General features: G+C 37.4%; 1 protein-coding gene across 9 annotated transcripts in view; it reads right to left on the bottom strand.

Annotated features, from left to right (window-relative positions):
- Positions 1-22,557, bottom strand: part of snap91a (synaptosome associated protein 91a) — a 68,491-nt gene that overhangs the window by 7,431 nt on the left and 38,503 nt on the right. Inside the window, exons 8-24 of one of the 9 annotated variants that reach the window (XM_062063600.1) lie at positions 21,137-21,243; positions 21,009-21,050; positions 19,945-20,006; positions 17,012-17,024; positions 16,742-16,911; positions 16,563-16,654; positions 16,415-16,429; positions 16,048-16,233; positions 11,250-11,327; positions 9,121-9,339; positions 6,783-6,866; positions 6,432-6,503; positions 6,114-6,212; positions 4,094-4,165; positions 3,535-3,759; positions 2,232-2,429; positions 2,132-2,150 (exon numbers count right to left, since the gene is read on the bottom strand). In XM_062063600.1, coding sequence (XP_061919584.1) covers positions 2,132-2,150; positions 2,232-2,429; positions 3,535-3,759; positions 4,094-4,165; positions 6,114-6,212; positions 6,432-6,503; positions 6,783-6,866; positions 9,121-9,339; positions 11,250-11,327; positions 16,048-16,233; positions 16,415-16,429; positions 16,563-16,654; positions 16,742-16,911; positions 17,012-17,024; positions 19,945-20,006; positions 21,009-21,050; positions 21,137-21,243 — 1,753 coding nt within the window. Of the gene's footprint in view, positions 1-2,131; positions 2,151-2,231; positions 2,430-3,534; positions 3,760-4,093; positions 4,166-6,113; positions 6,213-6,431; positions 6,504-6,782; positions 6,867-9,120; positions 9,340-11,249; positions 11,328-16,047; positions 16,234-16,414; positions 16,430-16,562; positions 16,655-16,741; positions 16,912-17,011; positions 17,025-17,046; positions 18,432-19,944; positions 20,007-21,008; positions 21,051-21,136; positions 21,244-22,557 lie in introns of those variants that run through there. The other 8 variants (XM_062063601.1, XM_062063602.1, XM_062063603.1 and 5 more) reach the window with 8 other exon arrangements.

The following is a 22,557-nucleotide window of genomic DNA, read 5'->3' as shown; positions in this document are numbered from 1 at the left end:
GAGAATAGGAAGACGTAGCATGTTGGCGATTTTAGCTAGTATTCAGAGCCCTCTAGATTATGTTGTTAAAAAAAGTGGCTGGCGATTAATCTATGGACTTTTTTTGGTCTTACACTTTAGGAGACTAACATGAAAGCATGTATCGCTCTTTTCAACAAGCAGCAGCACCCCCATCGAAGAAATTGGCTGTCTTGCACAAAACATAAAAATGAACGACAAAAAGAAGTTACGGTCATTTTGTATTTCTAAAGATATTTGTTTTGCTTGTCATGTTTTTGCTAACTTTTTGTCTCCCACAGCCTCCATAAAAAGTGTACATGCGTCAGTTCTGCCAATTAGATAAGGATGTCTTCTAAAAGAATGGGTACCAAATCCAGTATCAAATGTTTTCAATGCTAACCAATACAGATTTACGTAAAGTTAAATGGTGCCATATGTCAATGCCATAGTTGCACGTGACGTCACATCCAGTTGCAGACTCGGCACCGACTCAAGCACTTGGCAGGGAAACAGGCAAATTCATAGCGGAATGCCTCTAGCTAAGGTTTTAATTTTCCATGGCAACAAAGCAAATGTGGCTGACAGAAAACGCTACAACATAAAGTAAAGCTTCACTTTTCAAAATGAACTAGCTCGATACTGTGGATTTTACTATGTACGTGCAACCGATTAGCATTAGCAATTTTACATGCCGATTTTTACACCTCCAAATTTGATAATGAAAACTACAACTAAGATGCACGTTACAATCAAACAGCAAGTGTGTAATAGCCACAATGTTTACAGCATAAATACAGTGTAGGATTTAACAAAAACATCTTAATGGCCAAGGCTATTTCCTAATATAGTGTAGCCCAGTGTTTCTTAACCTTAGGGCCAGGGCTCATGATGGGCCGCAAGTGCCCACTAGTGGGCCCCCCAAAATGTTTTCAGATGTGGTCTGTATGGGCCGCAGCAATACTCAGTTGCAATACACTTTTCCACCACTTATGGCAGTAATGACAATATCAAACAAACAGAAGAAGTCTGGAGCTAAAATCATAGAAAAGTTTCTTAAGCACAAAAATTATGACTAAATTGGTAATAATACTAATAATAACAATATTAATGGCTTAGATTTTTATAGCGCTTTTCTATTCTGTACACTGCTGCTGGAATTTAAATTTTCTTGAGGGAACTCTCCTGGAGGAATCAATAAAGTACTATCTATCTATCTATCTATTGACGAGACTCAAAGCGCTCACAGAGAGTTGGTGAAGATTTATTTTCATTGGCACTTACATTTATTGATGGTTTATTTAAGAAACATATTTATTATTAATACTTAATAATAATTCAGCTAGAATGTATTTATTTTAGCACCGTGTAATTGTATTTAAACATATTTTTAATGAGGTTTTGGAATTTTTTGACAGCCTTCTTTTAGAGTATATTTGATTAGTATTTATTTTTTTAATCAACACATGATTTCATATCATTTGACAAGTTTCATGCTGTTAAACTGTAAGAAGGTTGGATATAATTATTGAATATGATCAATCAAGAGTAAGATCACTGCCACAGTGTTAATATTTGAGTGTGCCCTGAGCCCTTTTATAGTGGAAACGTTGGGCCCCGAGGTCAAAAAGGTTAAGAACCACTGGTGTAGCCTATACACTACTGCCATCTAATGTCTTGTAATCGTAACTGCATGCAAAATCTACTACAGGTACATAACAATTGCAAATGATAGGATGGGATAGGACAGGCTCTAGAATACACTTTAGAACCTCAGAAGTGTAAGAAAACAAGAAGTAACAGCTGGAAAGCTGTTGTCATTATCAGCTCACTGTTAAATGTTAAATTAAAGATTTTTTTCATCACCAAACAATGAACATTCATTAACACATCATTTATTGACACATAAAACATACACCAAAATTGGTACCGTTATGTACCGGTATCAATTCACAGGTACGAGCATCGGTACCATATCTGTTGAAATACCCATCCCTAGTCGTCTAGTCCCGCGCAAATGTAGCAGATTCAGGTTGGATGTCGAATATTAGGTTCACTACACACATTACACACAAGGCAACACACCACCACAAACATTTCAATTATTGTAATAATACACAATAGGTATACTCACTTTCTCTTCACACCCAGGTCTGAGGGAAGAAAGAAGAACAAAATGACCGTAAGAATGTGTGCAAACCCACATTGATGACCTACGTGCATCGTGCACGTACCTCCAATCAGGTTGGCCAGTGATGAATCCAGGTCCCCTGCAATGGTTTTGGTCGGGGGAGGGGTCGCAGGCGGGGCAACCATAATGTTTTCCATTGTGACGGGGGTTCCCATGCTCCCTGCCGCACTTCCTGTCGTGCTTCCCCCGGTGCTCTGCGGCGTTACGGCGGGCATCAGCAAGTCGCCTAATCCATCAAACACTTGAGGAGAGGGTGGGAAAGGCAGAACATTAGAGAACCGACACAGATTACACGGGTGCTAATCCCACGCAGGCAGTGGGCAGATGTGAGAGCACAAATCCAGCTGGAAGGGCAGTAAAAATGTGCAGGCGCAATGAGTAGGAACATTCAAAGGGTTAGCAACAAGCTTAACATGGAAACTCCAAGCAATCCTATGCTGCAACAACTGCGATTGCACACAATTGGCCATAGGTGCGCCACAAGCCTATTTTGTAAAATGCTAGCGTAAATCAACGACATCATTTTGCCAATACTGATAATTTAGTACAATATACTGTATAAAGCTCTACACATTTATTTTAAAATAATGAGAACAATTTGTAATTGTCTATTCAAATATTATAAACTCATCTGTTCCACATGTTTTATTATGATACAACCTTTAGTGATATTTTTTTTAATTTTTATTAATTGCACTTGTGGACGGATTGTTTTTGTAAAAGGAGCATTAGGTATAATTGGATGGATAAAAATCAATACTAAAGAAGTCCGAATTAAAAAATGTTTTCCAAGTTTAAGCAAAATATATTGTCTCATGCGGGAGACAACTAGGAATTAGGGATCCATTCCAAACATGCTAATTATTCTTAAACTAGATACCCACTTGTCAAAGGTGCACATGCTGCAATGCACTGTGGAGATGAACTCACCAATGACATTAGAAGAAGCAAGCAAGAGGAAGCCAGCAGATAGGAAGAGGTGTAGATAAAAGTGGTGCAGGAGGGTGAATGAAGCAGAGAGAGGTGGTGTGTGGAAGAAGAAAGCACAGCATTTGTGAATTGTGTGACACAAGGTAGAGAGGAACAAATCAGAGAAATCACTGAGTGAGGAAGCAGTGGTGAGAAATTAGGCAGTCAGCAAAAGCGATCGATGTAAGAGCGTATCATTCATGCGCAAGTCAAACTCTCAGCGGGAATTAAAGCAGCTTTCAAAAACAGGGCTGAGGCAAATAGCGACATTTTAACAGCACATAAGCAAAACGTATGTGTGATATTCTCAGAAACTTTGTCTTTTGTGTTTTTTATTTAACACAAATGTGTGCAAGTCATGGCATATTTGTACTTACTGGAAGCATCAAAGCCACCAGAGGGCGCCGGTGCGGTGCTAGCGGGTTCAGGTGCAGCTGCTGTAGCTGGTACCATCGGTGTAGCTGGTACCATCGGTACAGCTGGCATTGCAGCAGGAACAGGCGGTGTAGGAGAGGGAAGTGATCCCAGTGCTTTAAAACCCGACTCAAGAAGATCATTCTGCACTGGAGCCATGGCTGGGGTCAGGGTGGGGGACATTAGATCTGGTGGGCAAGAGACAGGAATGTGACTATCCGCAGAAATTTTTACAGGAAATGTTAGTTTACTGTATGTGAAATGGTACTTAATGTCGAAACAATTTGAAAGATGATGCAGAAGAACCCTGTCTGCTTAATATGCTAAGTTTCAATGTTGGATTTGACAAATGCACCCATAAAATGTGGATAGTGCAGGTGTACACGAAAACATCAAGCCTTGGTTATTGAAAGCAAATTGAAAGATCACCTTCTGAAGAAAACCAACATTCATTTATACAATACAAGTTTGATACATAATCTATAGCTATTTTCAAGCATGGACATTGAAAAAAAATAGTACCTCCCAGCAGGTCGCCTCCAGGTGCCCCCGGAGCAGAGCTTTGATTCTTCTCTGCAGGCCCACCAAAGGAGTCTGTAGGTACATCAAGTTATCCACAATGCAGCAGGGGCGACAGAAAGGAGACAGACATCCGCACTGTGGAGTTCTCTGAATCATAATTCACATAAATGTTGTGATATTTCACGGTTTGAATATAAAAATTGGTGGCATTGGTGAAAACATCAGGAGATCGAAAACCAACTATGTGAAAGAACGACCAACGGAATTGAAGAATATAGAGTGGGATGTCCAAATCAAGTCCTGATGGCCATTTAAGGCCACAACCAATTTTTTAATGGCCCCTGACACATTTAAAAATGTTTTGAATAAAATAAAAAGTGTAATAAAAGTTCAAAACCGGTGTAATGTAATGAGAAACGATTGGAATGTTGATATAAAACGTAATAACACAAAACTGAAAAACAGGCTGTTTTTTTCCTTAAAATATTTATATTGGTTTTGAAAATGAAAAATATCAAAATGATTTTTCATGTGCCGCCATTAGTGGAAAACGTTAGGACACCCCGTAATAGAGTCTCAAGAAAATGACATAAAAACTATTTGCATTAAAACAAATAACCTAAACAAGGCAAACAGAAAAATATTGACTCTTCTATAAACCTAACGCTATTTTTATTTGCCCTCAGCATATTGCATATACTAATATGCTTCACTAGTTTGCTATATCAGCTATAACACAAAGCTAAGATGTTTTGTTCAGACAGCATGGCATATTTTGACCTATACATTGGGTAAATTTTTAAGTATGCTAGACCTGCTAGACTATTTTTGACACCCTTGATCTAATAATATTCAATCACAAGAGCTGTAGAAAAATCTGCCTGTGTGTTAAGTTTTGATTGGAAGGTGTAAGTAACATATTGCTTATTATTGCAGGAGTTTATGCATGAGTGTGCAACGGCACTGCTTTTGTTTACCTAATTTATTTTAGTTGTATTTACTCCAATGAAAACTGTTTTCTGTACCTTGTGCTAAACAGTGTGTGCAATCTCTAAAACAGCGTGTACTATTAGTGGGTGTGTTGCGTGTGATCTACTAACAATTGAAAAGTGGTGCGGACCGCCTTATTCAAATGAGGATTTTGCGTGTACTATACGGGGCATCACCACAGAGACACTCATTTACTGCACATTCATGTTATCATGCTGCTGGCGTTTTGCTGTTTTCAAACATGCAGGAGACATCTACCAATTTTTATGGCCATTTTAGAAGCAGTTGTGCAGTGAAGTTCCTATTTAAAAGACGCAATCCACTTTGCACACATTTAGTAGATCAGCTCTGCATGTGCAATCGAGTTTGCACGCGTTTTAAACTGTTTAAATTTTTAACTGCCTTTTATCTAAGAAATTTCTCTTATGATAATTTGTATTTGCTTGTTCTATGTGCATATATATATATATATATATATATATATATATATATATATATATATATATATATATACATATATATATACATATATATATGTATATATATATATATATATATATATATATATATATATATATATATATATATATATATATATATATATATATATATATAGTGTGTGTATTTTACCTCTGTTTTAAATGTTATATTTTAGTCTGTCCTTTGCCTGTATTTCTTTGTCGTGTACAGCCCTTTGTTTTTCAACTGTGGTTGTTTTTAAAGGGCTTTATAAATAAAGTTGGTATGGTGTTTTAGTACATGCAAACATTTAGTAAATTAGGACATAAACTTCTAAAATGTTCTGTGGGGTCACTGGTAAAAAACAAAATCCTCTTTTTTATAGTGCAACAAGCTCCACCCGTATGTGCACATTGCTGCCACTTCTACCACTTAAAAAAAAAAAAAAAAAAAAAAACTGTTCTGAAAAATATTGAAACTATAAAAGAAAAAACTTGATTAGAATTAAACATACACTTGTTTATCCATGCTGAACTCTCAAGCAATTGTGAAAAAGTGTGACGCATTGTACCTAGGAGATCAATGACTGGAATCGACTCGACATTAATTGGAGAGGAAGCCTCTGCAGCTGGAGCAGCAACAGGAGCTGGGGCAGATGCAGGTGCAAGATCTGAAGATTGAAACGGTTTGCTTTATTCATTCAAAATCTGTGAATGCAACCTTAGTATCATGTCTGGGCTAGAATTGTAGCAAAGGAAGCAAAGCAAGAAAGCAGGTCCTCATGCACCTTTACCACCTCTTCAGGAAAAGTGTTGATCATAACAAGTGCACCCTTCATGAGAAGAGGAAGTCAGAGGTAATGCAGTAAAAGTAGAGCAGCTTAACTCACCTGCGATCACGATGTCTCCTGCCGGAGCAGGCCCGGGCAAAGGAGAGGGCCCGCGCGAAACAGCAGGGAGGTCTAATTGACCAACGCAAGCAAAAGAGGCAGAGTACGAGAAAGAAGAAAATGGTGGAGGCAAAGAAAGTATTAGCATAGCAGGTAGAAACAGCGCAGGTAAGTAAGCAGCCACAGGGACAACACGATGCTCAACAAGTGGGCTTTCATGCAACTCTCTCATACCACTATGGGAGACAAACCAAGACGTGTATAAGGACTATTTGATAGTAGATGGTAGTAGGGAAAACAGAAATAATGAAGAGGTTCCACACACAGAAAAACGGGTATCAGCTCCGGTACCTGAACCAAAAAGGTCTACGCTAGGAGTGGTAGCAGCTTTAGAATCTGTGGTGGGACTTTGCTCAGGCATAGAATCAAGCACATCTAGGACACACAATCATAATATGTTCATTCACATTTCCAGTCCAGTGCAATGATGAGTTAACATGAGAGATGAGTGAAATAATTAAAGAATGCAGAATTTCTGATTAGCAAAGGGTCTTTTAGGTGGAGTGCAAAAAAATGAAGTTATATTTAAAGGGAAATATTGCCGGTTTCAAGTCTTCTTCATTATTATACTTGAGACAGCAGAACCTCTTATATCTTATATATGTGTGGGGAAACCTTTTGACTCTTGTGTGTATGGTAGTGTATATACCACCTCATGCTTCTATTGGAAAAATGTAAATCTAAGCAAGATTTAGACAAAAAGAATGGGAGAGAAATGCTGGTTGCCTCTCCATTTTGCACAACAGACTGTAAAATAGATTCACAAACAAAAGTGCTTCTCGACCGGACAGTTACACTATAAATATCTTTTTTTTTTTTTTTAAGTACAGCTAAAATTGTTTCAAAATCTGACAACCAGAATATTTCATTCAACCTCAGAGGTCTTGACATACAATTTGTAATTGTAATTTGTGTGGAACAATTTTCCTTGTGGATCAATAAAGTTTGTCTGAGTCTAAGCCTAATTCCTATGCAGGGCCGTTCCCTGCCATTCATATTCTATGTAGTTGTTTAATAATGATTGAGGCGACCAATTACTTCAGTATCTTATCATCATCGTGGTCGTCGTGCTCTGCAGGTGTTTGCTTGTTCTACTGTGATGGACTGAATGACCTAATGGATACAATTATACTCTGTCTCTGCTAAACTTTCATTTGGCGGTGAGTCAACATGTCCTTTGTAATTGTTTTAGTTCAGTTCAGCCACATTGCCGCCACGTCCATTCAAAAGCCTATGGAGATACTTACTAATTTAATATAGCTTTGAACACTGTCATCGTAACAAATTTACAGCTGTATATCTAAAACGACCATATAATTTAAGTTTACATTGGAGACAAACCTTTTCCTTACATATAATATGTCTAAGGAATATTTGTTTCTCGTAGTTTTTGCGCTTTTATTATGTTTTGTTTACTTTTACAATTAATGCTGAAGCAGCATAGCAGTTTTGAATTGGCTTCACTTCACCGAACATTTTTTCTTCTGCTTGGATTTATCAACCTATTTTATTTTATTGTATTACCTTTTTTTAATATAAACTTTGGACTTGACCTGGAATACAAACACTTGACGAGTAAACATATTGGAATGAACCACATTGTAGTTGTCAATTTAATCTCTTTGTTTATTGTTCATATTTGATTACGTAAAGTAAAAATATTAACTTAAACTGCAACATTTTAATAACACGTAATAACACATAACACATTTTTTCTTAATTTATAATCAGAAATATACTTCAACTGCATTTCTGTTGGTTGCTTCTCTTAAATGAACACTCAGGCTCCCACTGCCAAATCCACTTCTGGTCGCCAAGAGTAATACAGTAATCCCTCGTTTATTACTGTTAATTGGTTCTGGGTCTGGCTGTGGTGAATGAATTTCCTCTAAGTAAGAATTATTGATTATAAATAGAGTATGCATTATAGCTGGAGTATAAAAACCCTGTTAATGACTTTCTAAATATGTTTTTTTTAAACTAGGAACGTAGTCTAGACGTTAAATAACACTCGCATAGTCACCTTTAAAAGCCGCAATCTTTGAAGCATGATGTGGTGAGTGGCAACTGTGTTACAACACTGACTAGGCTGCAATCAGCCTCTATAGCGTCTTATACGTGTAATATTAAAGACCAGAATGAAAAGGCAAATTCAACACTCTTGTATTTAGAAAATCAGCAATATTTCCTTTTAACTTAGGTGCATAAGCATACGGTCATTGTTGGTTGCCAGTATTTTGAAGTTGTTCACAACAAGCAGGGGAATACAAAATATCTCTCAACACTGGCACAGTCTTTGTTAGTATTAAGTCAGTAATTACAACAAAGTTGAGCCATATCTGCTGATAAAGAGGACACAATTACCGATAAAAATCCCAAAAGGTGAACCATGACTTTCCTAACAGGTGTATGATTTATTTAAGATTAGTAGGGCCTCAGCTTTGCAGAGTTGGCCAAGATGCTTGATTAATTTTACGGTCTAAAAAAATGTTGGGAAGAGGTAAGACATGCAGGGACAGCAAAATTGTCATCACAAATGATCAATTTATCATGTTAGAGTAAGAGCAATAAATCATTGTTATAATGCAGAGGAATGGAGGAGAGCATAATGAGAGCAAAAGGACATTACCACCAAATAAATCTAGAGTCGGTGCGGCTGCAGACTCTGTGGTGGTGCTGTCCGTGGTGCTAGTTGGGGTGGTGATAGAAGGGGTAGGGGCAGCGATGGTCGGCGCCTCACTAGAGGTGGGAGGGATGATGGCTGTGGGTCCCGTGTCAGCGGGCTTCATAGCAAACAGGTCCAGCTCTGGAGCAATGTCTGCACTCCCCTCCGTTGTAGCAAAGGGGTCTTCAGCGAAAGCAGCGGGGAGTGGAGTTGGAGGGTCAGGAGGGTTATGATAAGAGGGGCAGGGATGGAGGATTAAAACAACACATGTGAGTATACGCGTATGTGATGCAAGATGCAAGATGCTTGTAAGTATCTTAATGAGTGTCAAAAGCATTGAAAGTAAATCACTCTAGCACACATCACAGATGGACTTTTTTGTCCTTGACAGTATTTTTTAATTTTTTTTCACAGTAAGTTTTGTTGCTGTTGTGTTACTCTTTTTTGTTTGTATTTAATTTCTAAAGTCGAATTACAATTTTTTCATAGGTCAACTATGCTAACAATCATACTTATTTTAGGACATGAAAAAAACATTTATGTCCTTGGGGGGTAAAAAATGTTTTGGTCAAAATGTTTTTGGTTTTGTTTTTTACTTTTTTTGCTCACATTTGAAATCAACTTCAATCAAAAATACCAAACATTTGTTTATTTTTATTAATTCAACTCTTTAAATGCCTTTTCGATCAAATGATGTCATTGTTTTATTATTATTTTTAAATCATATAACATTAGTTATTTCCCATATAATAAATGCTAAGGCACTAGGGATTTTTTTTAAGATCAGGCCCAATTAGTTATGGTGTTAGTAATGCAAATTATTTTAGTTTGCCCTTTCAGGCTCATTTGAACAAAAAAGTCCCACTGACTCCCTCACTGTTTACTTAGTATAAGCAATGTAATGCATTCATTTTATTCATGTTCCTACATGCATCTGCGTTACATTCCCTAAACAATACAAGTTCTATGTCCAAATTCTTATGTACTTTTCAGTTAGTGTATTATGTACCCACTAAGTGTATTTTGATGTTTTGTTAGGAAAAAAATAGGGCTGTCAAATGATTATTTTTTTAAATCAGATTAATCATGATTAATCACAGGTAAATACCTGCTTTCATGAATAAAATTAGCTTAAGAAAAGACCAGAATACTACTTTGTTGTCGGAGTGTCATCCAGGAATGTTTTTAACGTTATACCTGATTGCATGTCATTTATTTGCACGAAACTTGGTCACAGTTTTACATACATTTCTTTCAAGCTTTATTTTGGAATTACATTTGCCAGTGTACACACCAATCGGAGTCTCCTCACTATTATTTGTACTGAAGGATGCATTGATCAAAACACTGACCGTATAACGGTTAAGATAAAAGACCATGTACGGTCAAAAAAATTGCATGATTAATGCGATAATTTTTGGTGATAATTCACATGAGTTAACTTGTTAATATTGACAGCCCTAAAAATATACTAGTACAATTACTGTACTAGTATCTACTATCTACAGAACATGCTAGTTATTTTGAATATTCTTGTCAGGAAACATAGTAGAAAGACCAATCAATTCTACAAGGGATGTTCTAAAAAGATTTGTTCACTTTTGTCCTAGCGGTCTTGAGTACCACACCACTTAGTCAGCAACACATACTGTATTTCCTTGCCTGCATATTAAATATCTGGCTTAAGTTCATCCTATGTTAATTCTGTCTGTCATTGATATGCTACAATAGGTCTGAAATACACAGGAAATGTTTTACTTTGCAAAAACAAGTAATTTGAATAGTGTAATTATTTAGATCTGTCCATCAAAGTCACCAAGTCAAAGAGTGATGACTAAAAGGAATAAGAAAAAAAGAGTTAAAAAATAGGTTTTGAAGTCATTCCGATCTGTTAGTATCAGTTAGTCAGGTCAAAAAAGTGCTCGTTCGTGTGCTAGATAACAGTTATGTCCATGACTAAGGCACTAAATGATTAATTGTGGTGAGACAGTAGACCAAATGTAAACATGTGTTCTACTGTCTCCTATGGAAGCAGAAGTTGTCTCATCCAAACACACACTAATATCAGCACAAGAGACTGTTTTGTCACCCACCAGATTCACCAAATGCATCCGTAGCAGGACCCGCGGCCACAGCTGCAGGGCCATCTCCTGGGGAAGGTGCAAATGCATCTATGGTATCGCACACGAAAACAGCCAAAATGCAACACAAACACACACATCAGACAAAAAATGGACAAACAGATGGAATGAAAACAACATACATGAGAGGTCAGCATCAGGGAAAAGCAGAGAATACAAGAAATATGCAGCCCTGCAGTCATGTCTTTGACTGCATTATCAGAAAATGAGATGTCTGACGGCTGCATAATGCTGCATTCAGTGAGATGAAACGTGTTGTCACAAGTTGCTTGTACTCTGTGACAAGAGGGAGCATGTTGAGTTTGAAGATGGACAATGTTCATTTGACAAAGATACTACTTGATGTGCTCATCTTGTGTGCATGGAATTAGCTTTTACCATTGAGGGCCTGATTTACTAAAGGTCTGTGTGTACTAAAACACGTGCAAACTTGATACCACATGGAAAGCTGATCTACTAAACGTGTGCAAAGTGGACTGCGTCTGTTAAGTGAGCAGAATAAGGCGTGCAATCCATTTTGCATCTTGTCCTTATTAATATGCAGAATATATGCTGATTAGTAAAACACCCGCAATACTGGGAGAATATGCAAATATATTATACAGCATGCGCAATGTGATTTATCAACATTCATCGCTGTTTTGAGAGCACTTTTAGCGTTTTATTTAGCTGACACAGTTACACACACGGCTGCTGGATCGGTGCTCGAGCTGTCAAGATGAGGAACAGAGAATTCTATGTGTGTCAACCTATTTGCATGGTCAGTCAGAAATAAAAACATATTAGACATATTGTCTATACAGCAACATCCTTTTATAATTTTAAAGTTGAATGCTGGGTGACCTAAAGGGCTGATTATAACTAATTGAAATTATGTGTTTTGGTGTCTGGTGGTGGGTTTTTCTATTTAGAATATACACAGTAATAAAATTAACATATCTCCTGGGCAGCACAGTAGATAAGTGGTTAGTGCTAGTGCTTGTGCCTCACAGTGAGAAGGTTGTGGGTTCAATTCCCGGGTGTCTATGTGGAGTTTGCATATCCTTCCTGTGACTCCGGGTACTCCGGCTTCCACCCACCTCCAAAGATTGCACCTGGGGATAAGCTGATTGGTGACACTAAAATTGGCCCTAGTGTGTGAATGTGAGTGTGAATAATTGAACTTGTCTGTCTATCTGTGTTGGCCCTGCGATGAGGTGGCGACATGTCCAGGGTGTACACTGCCTTCCGCCCGAGTGCAGCTGGGATAGGCTCAAGCCCCCGTAAAGGAACATACAGTATCTCCTAGATGAAAAACACGTATTGATGTATGCATTTTTTGGTGTATTGAGCACAGTAAATGGAAGCTCTCTTTCATGATCGCATCTGCAGCACACAAAAAAAGTGGGTTTCATTGTGGGTCCACAGGACTGCTTATAAAATGCCCATAAAAAGTGGTACATGTCTGCTGCTTGTTTGATAGCAAAACGCCACAGGGGGGAGCATGATAACATGAATGTGCGGTAAATGTGCCTCCATGGTGAAAGCTGAGCAGTACATGCAAAAACCTCATTTAAATAAGGCGGTCTGCACCAGATATAAATAGCGCGTGCAATGTTAGTATATTGATAGACTAATATCACACGCAAAGACTGCACATGCTGTTTAGCACGTGGTATGTGGATCTTAGTAAATCAGGCCCTTTGTTTTTGACTGCTATACTTTTGGTGTCTTTTGTGAGTCTGCAAGATAGTTTGACTGATCACCATCTCACCAAACTTTTCTTTAAAAACTTTGGATTCTAAGTGTAATTAAATGTCATACATTCATTGCACTTCATCATATTGTGTTTTCACAGTTGGTACATTCCAATCGAGAAAATCATTGAGCATCCTAACAAACGAGGCGAGATAACATATCTGAAAAGTGTGAGTCATAAAAGCAGAGAGGGTTCACATTGTAGTCTGATCCTTACCGGGCACTGAATGTTCTAAAGATGCTGGAGCAACACTACACTGTCACAATAGAGAATTCTTGATCCAGTACAAGTAAATTGCTTCAAATGACTCACATTTCTGGGATATGCCATACAGGGTCAACATTGTTGCTCTGTGCTTCCTGGTGTTTGACAACTTGACACCATGCCAACACATCAATATGCACAGAAGCAACAAAACATGGAATGTAAAACGTAGGATAAAGGGAAATACACAATGTGAATATGTGTTTTGTAATTCAAGCACAACTTACCCATAAAACAAGGCTATGACATAAATACATATTGTACAGTATGTCTATTTAACTAAAACCTATATGACAATCCATATGTTTCCATGCACTAAATTAGTCAAATTCCACAAATAAACCCTGATCATCCAATTTTGTATGTGCACTCCCTCTAATCCGACCGTTGGCCAAATGCTGTGTGCTTCCTATACTTGAGTGGGCGATTGTGGTTATTTCAAATTGTTTAGTTATGGTAAATGGTAAATGGGTTATACTTGTATAGCGATTTTCTACCTTCAAGGTACTCAAAGCGCTTTGACACTATTTCCACATTCACCCATTCACACACTGATGGCGGGAGCTGCCATGCAAGGCCCTAACCACGACCCATCAGGAGCAAGGGTGAAGTGTCTTGCTCAAGGACACAACGGACGTGACGAAGTTGGTAGAAGCTGGTTGGAACCCTGCTGGCACGGCCACTCTCCCAGCCGCGCCACGCCATTCCCCAAGGATGTATGTAAGGAATACGTTTGGTTGAGCTTACCCACCTCAAAGCTATTTTATTTGGTAGTTGTGTGGAATGCTAAACAACGCTGATTGCTGTCACTAGCAGAAGTTCCTGGATTTAACAGAGACTTCTGCATGTGTAGAAGGCTTACTTACATGATTCCGCGATCAAACTTGCAGGAGGGAACGAGTTTCCACCTGCATAATCTAAGTACTGTATGTTAATTCGAGTTACAAAAAAATTAACACGATCTAATCAAAGTGTTTACAAGCGTTTTAAAAAGCTGGTTTCAAGCCAATTCATGCAATAATATTTATTGTTAATAATATCCAGCCACCCCCGCGACCCAGAGAGGGACAAGCAGTAGAAAATGGATGGATATATTTTTTTGTGTGTAAACATACCAACGTGTTTTTTATTTATATGGGGATCCCACATTACATGATTCTCAATGTTTTCAAGGTAGCTACAGACTCAAGTTAAACGGTCTACGAATCAGAGTAAAGCTAGAGGCAAGGCTTTCTGATGATTTTAAAAATTAGCATGTTTCAAGTCACTGGTGAAATCTCCTTTAAGATACTTGTACCTTGGAGGTGTTAAATTTGAAACACTTGACACATACGGCCTACATTATGCATCTATAAAGTGATCATTAACAGTGTCTACTGATGTTCTCATCCATCCAGGTCATTTTATTCTCAGGGCATTGAATTGATCGCAACTGGACTGTTTGGTTTGCCTTACAAGACATTTCACTTCTCATTCAAGTCGGCTTCATCAGTTCATACTCATTGACCTAGATTGGTCAGATCTAGTATTAGACTTAGATTGGTCAGATTTAGTCAAGTAGCTTGTGCCAAAACCCCAACTATCTATACTCCAACACAAGGAGGGTGTGCTGGGAAAGGATAGTTCCACCTAATGGTTGTGAAAAAAAACAAAAACTGTTGAGATTCAAAATAGTAACCCACCTGTCAATGCTAACGACAGTCTTTAAAGTGGAATTGAGGTATTGTGTGGCAGAACAACAGCTGTGGAACGACAACTACCAAACATACAAGAGCAAGTCTACTAGATCTGACCAATCTAAGGATACGTTCACACTGTAGAGTAGGATGTCCAATTCAAATTTGATCTTTTTATGCGTCTGTTCACATTACTAAAAAAAATGTGATGTCTAATGTAAATGCAAACTGACCTGCATGCAGACATGACGTCATGACGTCACACAGAAGTAAACATGGCTCCAATTCTAGTCGGTCTCAGGACAGGCGCATTTGTGGCAATTTCAAGTATTTTGTGAAGTCAAAGTCAACATTTTCTCTACAGCATTATTACGCATAGAAGATTAAGAAGGAAGAGAGCAAGCATTTTGGCCATTTGCAGTTTGGGGGACTTTTGCTTCAACGTCTGCTCCTAAGAGCGAGTGGGCAAGCAGTCTGACACAGGAGTGGTGGATCATTGACGTATTATTTTCGACTGTTTTCTGTAAATTTATCAACTACTGTATTTATTTTGCAACCGTCTATTTTGATGAAGAATTATGTTGCTTATCACCTTTAGATGATGTTCGGGTCGGATGAATGCGACCGGAACCTTTACACTGCAGTCGCATTTGATACATATCCGATTTATATCTACATACGAAAGAGGCCTGGGTCGGATTTAAAAAATTCGGAATTTCACTGTTGACATTGAAATGAAAAAAATCAGATGCAGGAAACATTCAGGCAAAAAAAAATCTGAATTGACCTTTCGGTGTGAACAAGGCCTAACTCGATAAGCATGAACTGAGGAAGCCTCTGTGGATGAGAGACAAAAGGTCTTCTAAGACAAGCCAAACAGTCCGGTTGGGATCGATTGATTGCCCTGAGAAGATCATAAACAGTGTTAGAAAAAGTAAAGAATTACATACAATTTTGTTATTTTTTTAGGGATCCATAACATTAACACATTAAAGCCTTGTTGGAGAAGAGCTGCTCAACTGTGTAACCTAGTCCATATAGTGTCCTCTACCCACAATATGGACCCACTAACCTCCAAAAAGATCGATGTCTCTAACTGATGTGGTGGCAGGAGCTGCAACAGGCAGGGAGGTGGGTGCAGGCCTGGCTGGGGCAGGAGGTGCAGGTGCAGACACTGCAGGGGCAGCTGCAGCATCAGCAGCAGCCTCTTTCTTTGCTTGTGGAGCTTCAGAAGCACTGTCACTGGCAGCTGGAGTAGCTACATAAAACACACCCGGTCACAGCAGACAAAAAAAGGATCAGAAGAGAAGGGCAGATGACGATGACAGCATAAAATGTAACAAAACAATTGCTAGAATCATATGCTAACACAGCAGTTTCCACAAATAAATATTATGATTCTGTATGTACTAACAGACAGATGTAATTTGATTACTCACCATCAGCCAATAGATCTGCACAACAAGAAGCAAACAAAAAGTTGACCCAGCATTAAAGGATAATAATGACATTTGGCAAATGTCAATTAATGTGATCTATGTTGCAATCCCAGTAAGGGAAAAGGCTGACGTAAGACAATTTCATCACCTCCCCATCCAGTAGTGGTGGAAGGTGCTGCAGCACCCTTGGTTGAAGAGGACATGGGGTCTAGATCCAACAGGAAGCCATCATCAAGGGTACTAGATGAGAAGTAAGCATGTAGCATAAAGATGCATATCTTATTAAGCTAAGAATCTAACATTATAATTTTAATTAGAGGCACTTACCTGCTGGTGGTTTTGCTGGGGGCTACTGCTGTGGGTGTTATAGAAGGCGGCGGGGGTTTGGCAGGTGGCCCAGGGCGAGCGGGGGGACCGCCGGCAGCAGCAGGGGGTGCAGGCTTGGGTGGTGCAGTGGATGGGGCAGCAACAGCTGAGCTGTTGTTAGCTGTTGTGTCCTGTTAGCATCCAACAAGGTAAACAACATAGTTAGTATGCCGCAGTTATTAAAGAATATCTACTGTGAATAAATACTACTTTTCAGGCGGAGTCGCTTACCTTGGCCGGGGACCTGCAAAAACAATGAAAGCACATCAGTTACAGAACATTTATACAGAAACTTAATTTACAATGGAAGTATGGTCACATTTTAATTACATTAAGTATTCAGTGTTTAAATAGGCAGCATTTCAAATCAATTACATTTATGGTGGTAAACACATGCACCGCTGACTCATTTATTTTTATTTTGCAGGCACAAAGTGGATAATGTTTTGAATGTCTAGCCTTCGTTGTAATATGGTAATACAGAATTAAAACATAAGTATTGACAAATATGACAAAACAAGATGACTTATTGTCCTTGTCTAACAATGCAGTTATACACTTAACCACACACTTAATTTGATGCAGCTGCAAAGAAATCTTATGAGATCAAATTCAAGACCAGTGTAACAATTATCTCTATGAAAATAATAATGCTCAGATTTTATAAGGAGTGTTGATACCTACAGTATATGAAAGGGGCAAAATACTATAAATATAATTACGTTTGATAAACTAACAGATTCATTACAACTTGTGTGTATTTCAGTTATTAAAAAAATAAAATAACAGTCCAGTGCAAGACAAAAGTAAAGATAGAAAAAGACAAAGCAAGATCAACAACAATAAAGAGCCTAAATGGATTAATCTGCTTTGGAACTTTATTAGACGTCTTGGATTGTTTGTTAGCTTTCTGCCAAGCTGTATAACCTCAACACGTATAGTGAGGGCAGAACAGGCAATATGCAATTATTGCCAGGCTTCGCTCTCATGTAAGGGGGGAATAATTGTTGATTGATGACTGTCATAGTGTGTGTAGTTAGTATGTTCCAATAGCAGCAGAAGTGCACTTTTTGGAGAGCTGTATTATTTTCAGTTTTGTGCCCAAGGGACTGATTTTATTTAACACTATATTATTATTTATACACCTATAGTGAACACAGAGACAGGTTGTTTTTGTGTTACTGTATATATTTGTTTTTCTGAAAAATCCCACTTAATATACTTTGGGTAACAACAGTCAATATTTTTTTTTTTTTTTTTTTTTTTTTAGGGGGGTATCAGTCAATATTTATTTATTTATTTTATTTTATTTTTTTCTTATAAAATAAAAGTGAGCTTTTGTTAAATCAATTATTGTGTTTTTTTCCATATACAACAACCTATCTGGATTTGATAAGAGAATCGATAAGGAATCGGCTCGATAAGAGGATTCGATAATGGGCTCGAACTCGATAATTTCTTATCAAACATCATCCCTAGTCATGCCTGTATGGTACGCCATCAAAGACCAAAAAACAGATTTGCAACACTAAAAACAAACAATTTCAACCAAAAAAAAGATTTGCAACAAAAACTTTCTTTTGTTTGAAAGTGATGTGTCTTTCTGGTCTTGTCATCCTCGTCCGGACAGAAGGATGTCACGGCAGTGTGGCTGGATCAAAAGAGACATCGGAGACGCTTTACTGAACCAAAAGTTGCTTTATGCAAGCGAGCGTCATTATACAGGACTGCAGTAGCCGGAGGAACCTAGGTCAAAAAAATGAAGGACTCCTAAACTGGAGAAGCCAAACCACCAGTCTTATATTCCTACCTCCTGTCTGTGTGTGTGCGCTGGGTCGGGAGAGCACATCCTGACCATAAAAGGAGATGTACGTGTGTAAGTGTCTGAAAAACAACCGCTTTAAGTCATAACTTAAATGTTGGCGTTGAGATAGACAGGTAGTCTCCTCTCAAGGATATGATTATCACTTTTGCATTCCGAAGTCCCAATTAGGGCCTCTGTCTTTCCAAACTAAGGGGCCTTATCTATTTATGGGCTCAAACTGAAATACCACTATTTAATTACACTTGGTGGTTTGCTTTCTCCAAGGTGAATATAAACATTCACCCTATGTAGAACATAATATGAGTTCATTAAATTCACTTCAAAAGTCTTTTTTATTGTTTGCAATTTTTTTGGTTGCAAATGTTTGTGTTTTTTTGCATAAAAAGACACACATTTCTATTCATACATAAGTTTACAACTAAACCAAGGCATAACAAAATGTGCCCTTTAAAGTGACTGTTTGTACCCTTAAGAGGCTGCCTAGAGGGCACTAACTTTTGAACGTGTTATAAGCATTATATCTCGCCCTCTTTCGGCTCACACATTAGTTATGTTTGTAGTCAGCTAATGAAAACGTTTAGGCTAAGTTTATCTACTATTATTAGTTATCAGTGAATGTATATTCTATTGTAACAACATGAATAAAAATTGTTAATTGCTTCTCTTGGACAGCTTGTGTGTGTGTGTGTGTGTGTGTGTGTGTGTGTGTGTGTGTGTGTGTGTGTGTGTGTGTGTGTGTGTGTGTGTGTGTGTGTACACGCATGTACGTGTGTACAAAACATGTGTGGCCGTCAAACTTTTTACATTTGTAATATTTTTTTATACAATATTTTTTATTTAATATATTTAGTACTGTATTTGTGAAAAATATAGGCTTGTTAAACCAATACTGGTAACATAAGCTAGCCGGTGGCGTCCTTGTTATATTTTTTTGGCTCGGAAAATATAAGTTTGAGCTTGTCATATAGAAGCACATTCTGAACACATTGTTGGTTCAATACTGGTGTATTGATAGTATGAATGATCAGTGATGGAACATAATTATAATAATGGAAATCAATCAATTTAAACATATTAAAAGAGCAGATTATGTTGAAAAATGTGAAATGCGAGTAACAGAGCGTACTTACTTATCCTCTCTGTATGGAATTGGGAAAAGATCAGAAAAAAGATTATGTTATACAGCTCCCACAAAATAAATCAAAGAGGCCACACACAAAAAAAATCATGGTCACATCCAATGATACGTGAATTGTAATAATGAGTTAACATCGCTATTTAGTATAATTTTCGCAAAGAAAAAAAAAAAATCCCAGGAGTTTAATTTCAAACTACTTACGGCTTCCTTCCCTCCAGAGTGTTGAGGTGGGTCTCCAGAGATTCCAAAAGACTTTCTGGGGCCTGTGAGGTAAAACAGAGGCTACTACAAGAACACCAAGTACAGGATGTATCAAGTAAAATAATTATGTGTAATATTTTTTTTAGCGGTGTCAAACTGAATGTGTTAATGCTGATTCCTATATTATTATTATTTTTTGATTAAATATGTAATTAAATATTCAATTAACCCATCTGCAGCGTAGACTGACTCAAAATCCGTGAATCGTCCCTGGTAATACATTTAAGGCAGTTTGTCCAAGTACAGTAGTGTTTACTGTTGCTCATGCACACATGGGCAGTTGATCTGGTAGTGAGAGGCCAAAAAGTTCACGTTGGCCCTCGCCATTCAATTTGAGTACAAAAAAACAAAACAGAAGAGTTAACAAACATTAAGTATTATGCACACCCTGTAGGAAGGAGTTTTCTTTTCACCAGGAAAAACACTTTGATAGCACTAAAGGAGTAACAGCTCCACATTAATGTGGATACTGAAAATGTTTGTATGGAAAAATAGAACATGATGCTAAAGATGTTTATAAAACACATTAACTGCATTCATATTCCTTTCTTTCTTGAGTTAATTTACTCATACAAAATGAAACATGATTAATATAGATAAAACATTATTCTATCTACCGGTATATATAATTAATTGAAATGAATCCACAGCAACTCTGTGATTAATCTCATTAAACATTTTAATCTATTGACAGGCTGACAGCACCAATTTGGTTATGATGACATCATTACATACATTCATTAGACTAGATAGTTAATTGGCAGCCATGACATTAGAGTATGCTTCCTATCAGTTCTACTGAATAGACTGTAGTTAAATCAACTCAAATAATATAATAGAAAATCCACATATTAACAATGTTAGCTATTTGATTTAGGTGAGTTTCAACTAATATAATTACAATAAATAAATCTAGGATTCATATAGCATTAGAGAAAATGTTTCTGTCTGTTAGTAAGGTAAAACAAATACAATAGGGTGAGACAAAGGTGTAATGAACTTACCTGAGTGAGATCAGGTATGTCATTTTTGTCTATTCCCACTTGCTGGAAAAAACACAGACATTTCAGCGTTCAACATTTCAGTAATAACTTCTTATTGACTGCTGGGTATGACACATCCACCAGGTTACCTCTGCGATTTTGAAGAAGTCAGAAACCCGAGTCATCCGTGTCAGAAATCTCTTGTAGATCTCTAGCCCGTCTTTACACTGGCTTCGCTTCATCTGGAAAAATTTCTCTACAAAAACAAACAATGGTGTTATGGAAATACTGTATACCTTGGACAGTAGATTTACAACATATTTTTTAAACATATGTATAGTTGAAGGGTTGTAATGATAAATGATGGCATGTGCAGTATGGTGGAGGTAAGTGATTCTCAAATTGTGGTAGTGGCACGCGGGCTCCATATTGTGGTATGCCAAAGAATCACTTGATTAAAGTACAGTGTTAATACAACACTCAAGTTAATACAACTTCAGGTGACACCACTGCATTCTGCTCAGGGGGAAACACACAGGAAGTAATAAAAACAGTGCAATTAGAAATGGACAATTTAAAGAAATGGTTTGATAAAAACAGATTATCTTTCAATCTACCGGTAAGTAAAACTTAAATATTGTTATTTGGAAATAGTAGGACAAAAAGTCAAACACAAATACAAATAGATGGTGTACAAATTGACATTGTGCAGGAAAACAATTTTGTATGAGTTACAATAGATAATAAAATGAGCTGGAAATCACATACATACAACATAAAGTGGTGAGAAATATTTCAGTATTGGATAAGGCAAAACAGCAACTGAATCAAAAGTCACTTCATACTCTATACTGTTCATTGGTATTACCATACCTCAGTTACTGTGTAGAGATATGCAGGAACAATTATACAAGTACACTTGATTCACTGACAGTACTGCAGAAAACATCACTCAGAATAATAAACAAGGCTGCATATAGAGAACACACAAATCCTCTGTTCATTGATTTAAAAATCAATCACTGATCTGGTAGGTTTTCGAACTGCACAGATCATGTACAAAGCAAATAACGGACTGCCGAGAATTATACAACAATAATTATCAGCAAAAGAAGAGAAATGCAACCTCAGAAATAAACGGAACCTAAAGGATTTATATACACGCACAACATTAAAGTGCATCGGTATCTGGTAACAAAAAAGTATACTAAAGAACTGTTGAAGCAAAGTGACTGATATTACAATCATGCACTCATTGTGGGACTGGGGTAAAATATGAATAAGTTCCTCTTTACCCTAATTTACCCCTTCTGAATTATTGTCACTTTGTATCTCCCTCTGCCATTTATTTTTTTTATTCTTGCTGCTTACGGCACAGGGGTGGAACCAGACAAGGCCTGCTTCTTCCCACGCTTTTTGGACGGTTGATCATTTGAGTAAAATGTGTGCTTTTGAATTTTTAACATGTTCCCAATAAATTTAATTGAATTGAAAAACATTTAAGTGTTTTATTTTCTTATACTCAAACACAGTGTTACTGTTCAAATGGTGTGTAATGTTACAGTGACCA

Source organism: Entelurus aequoreus, linkage group LG11 (assembly GCF_033978785.1).
Source record: "Entelurus aequoreus isolate RoL-2023_Sb linkage group LG11, RoL_Eaeq_v1.1, whole genome shotgun sequence".
In the NCBI taxonomy this organism is placed as follows: Eukaryota; Metazoa; Chordata; class Actinopteri; order Syngnathiformes; family Syngnathidae; genus Entelurus; species Entelurus aequoreus.
This window is presented reverse-complemented; position numbering and strand designations above follow the sequence as displayed.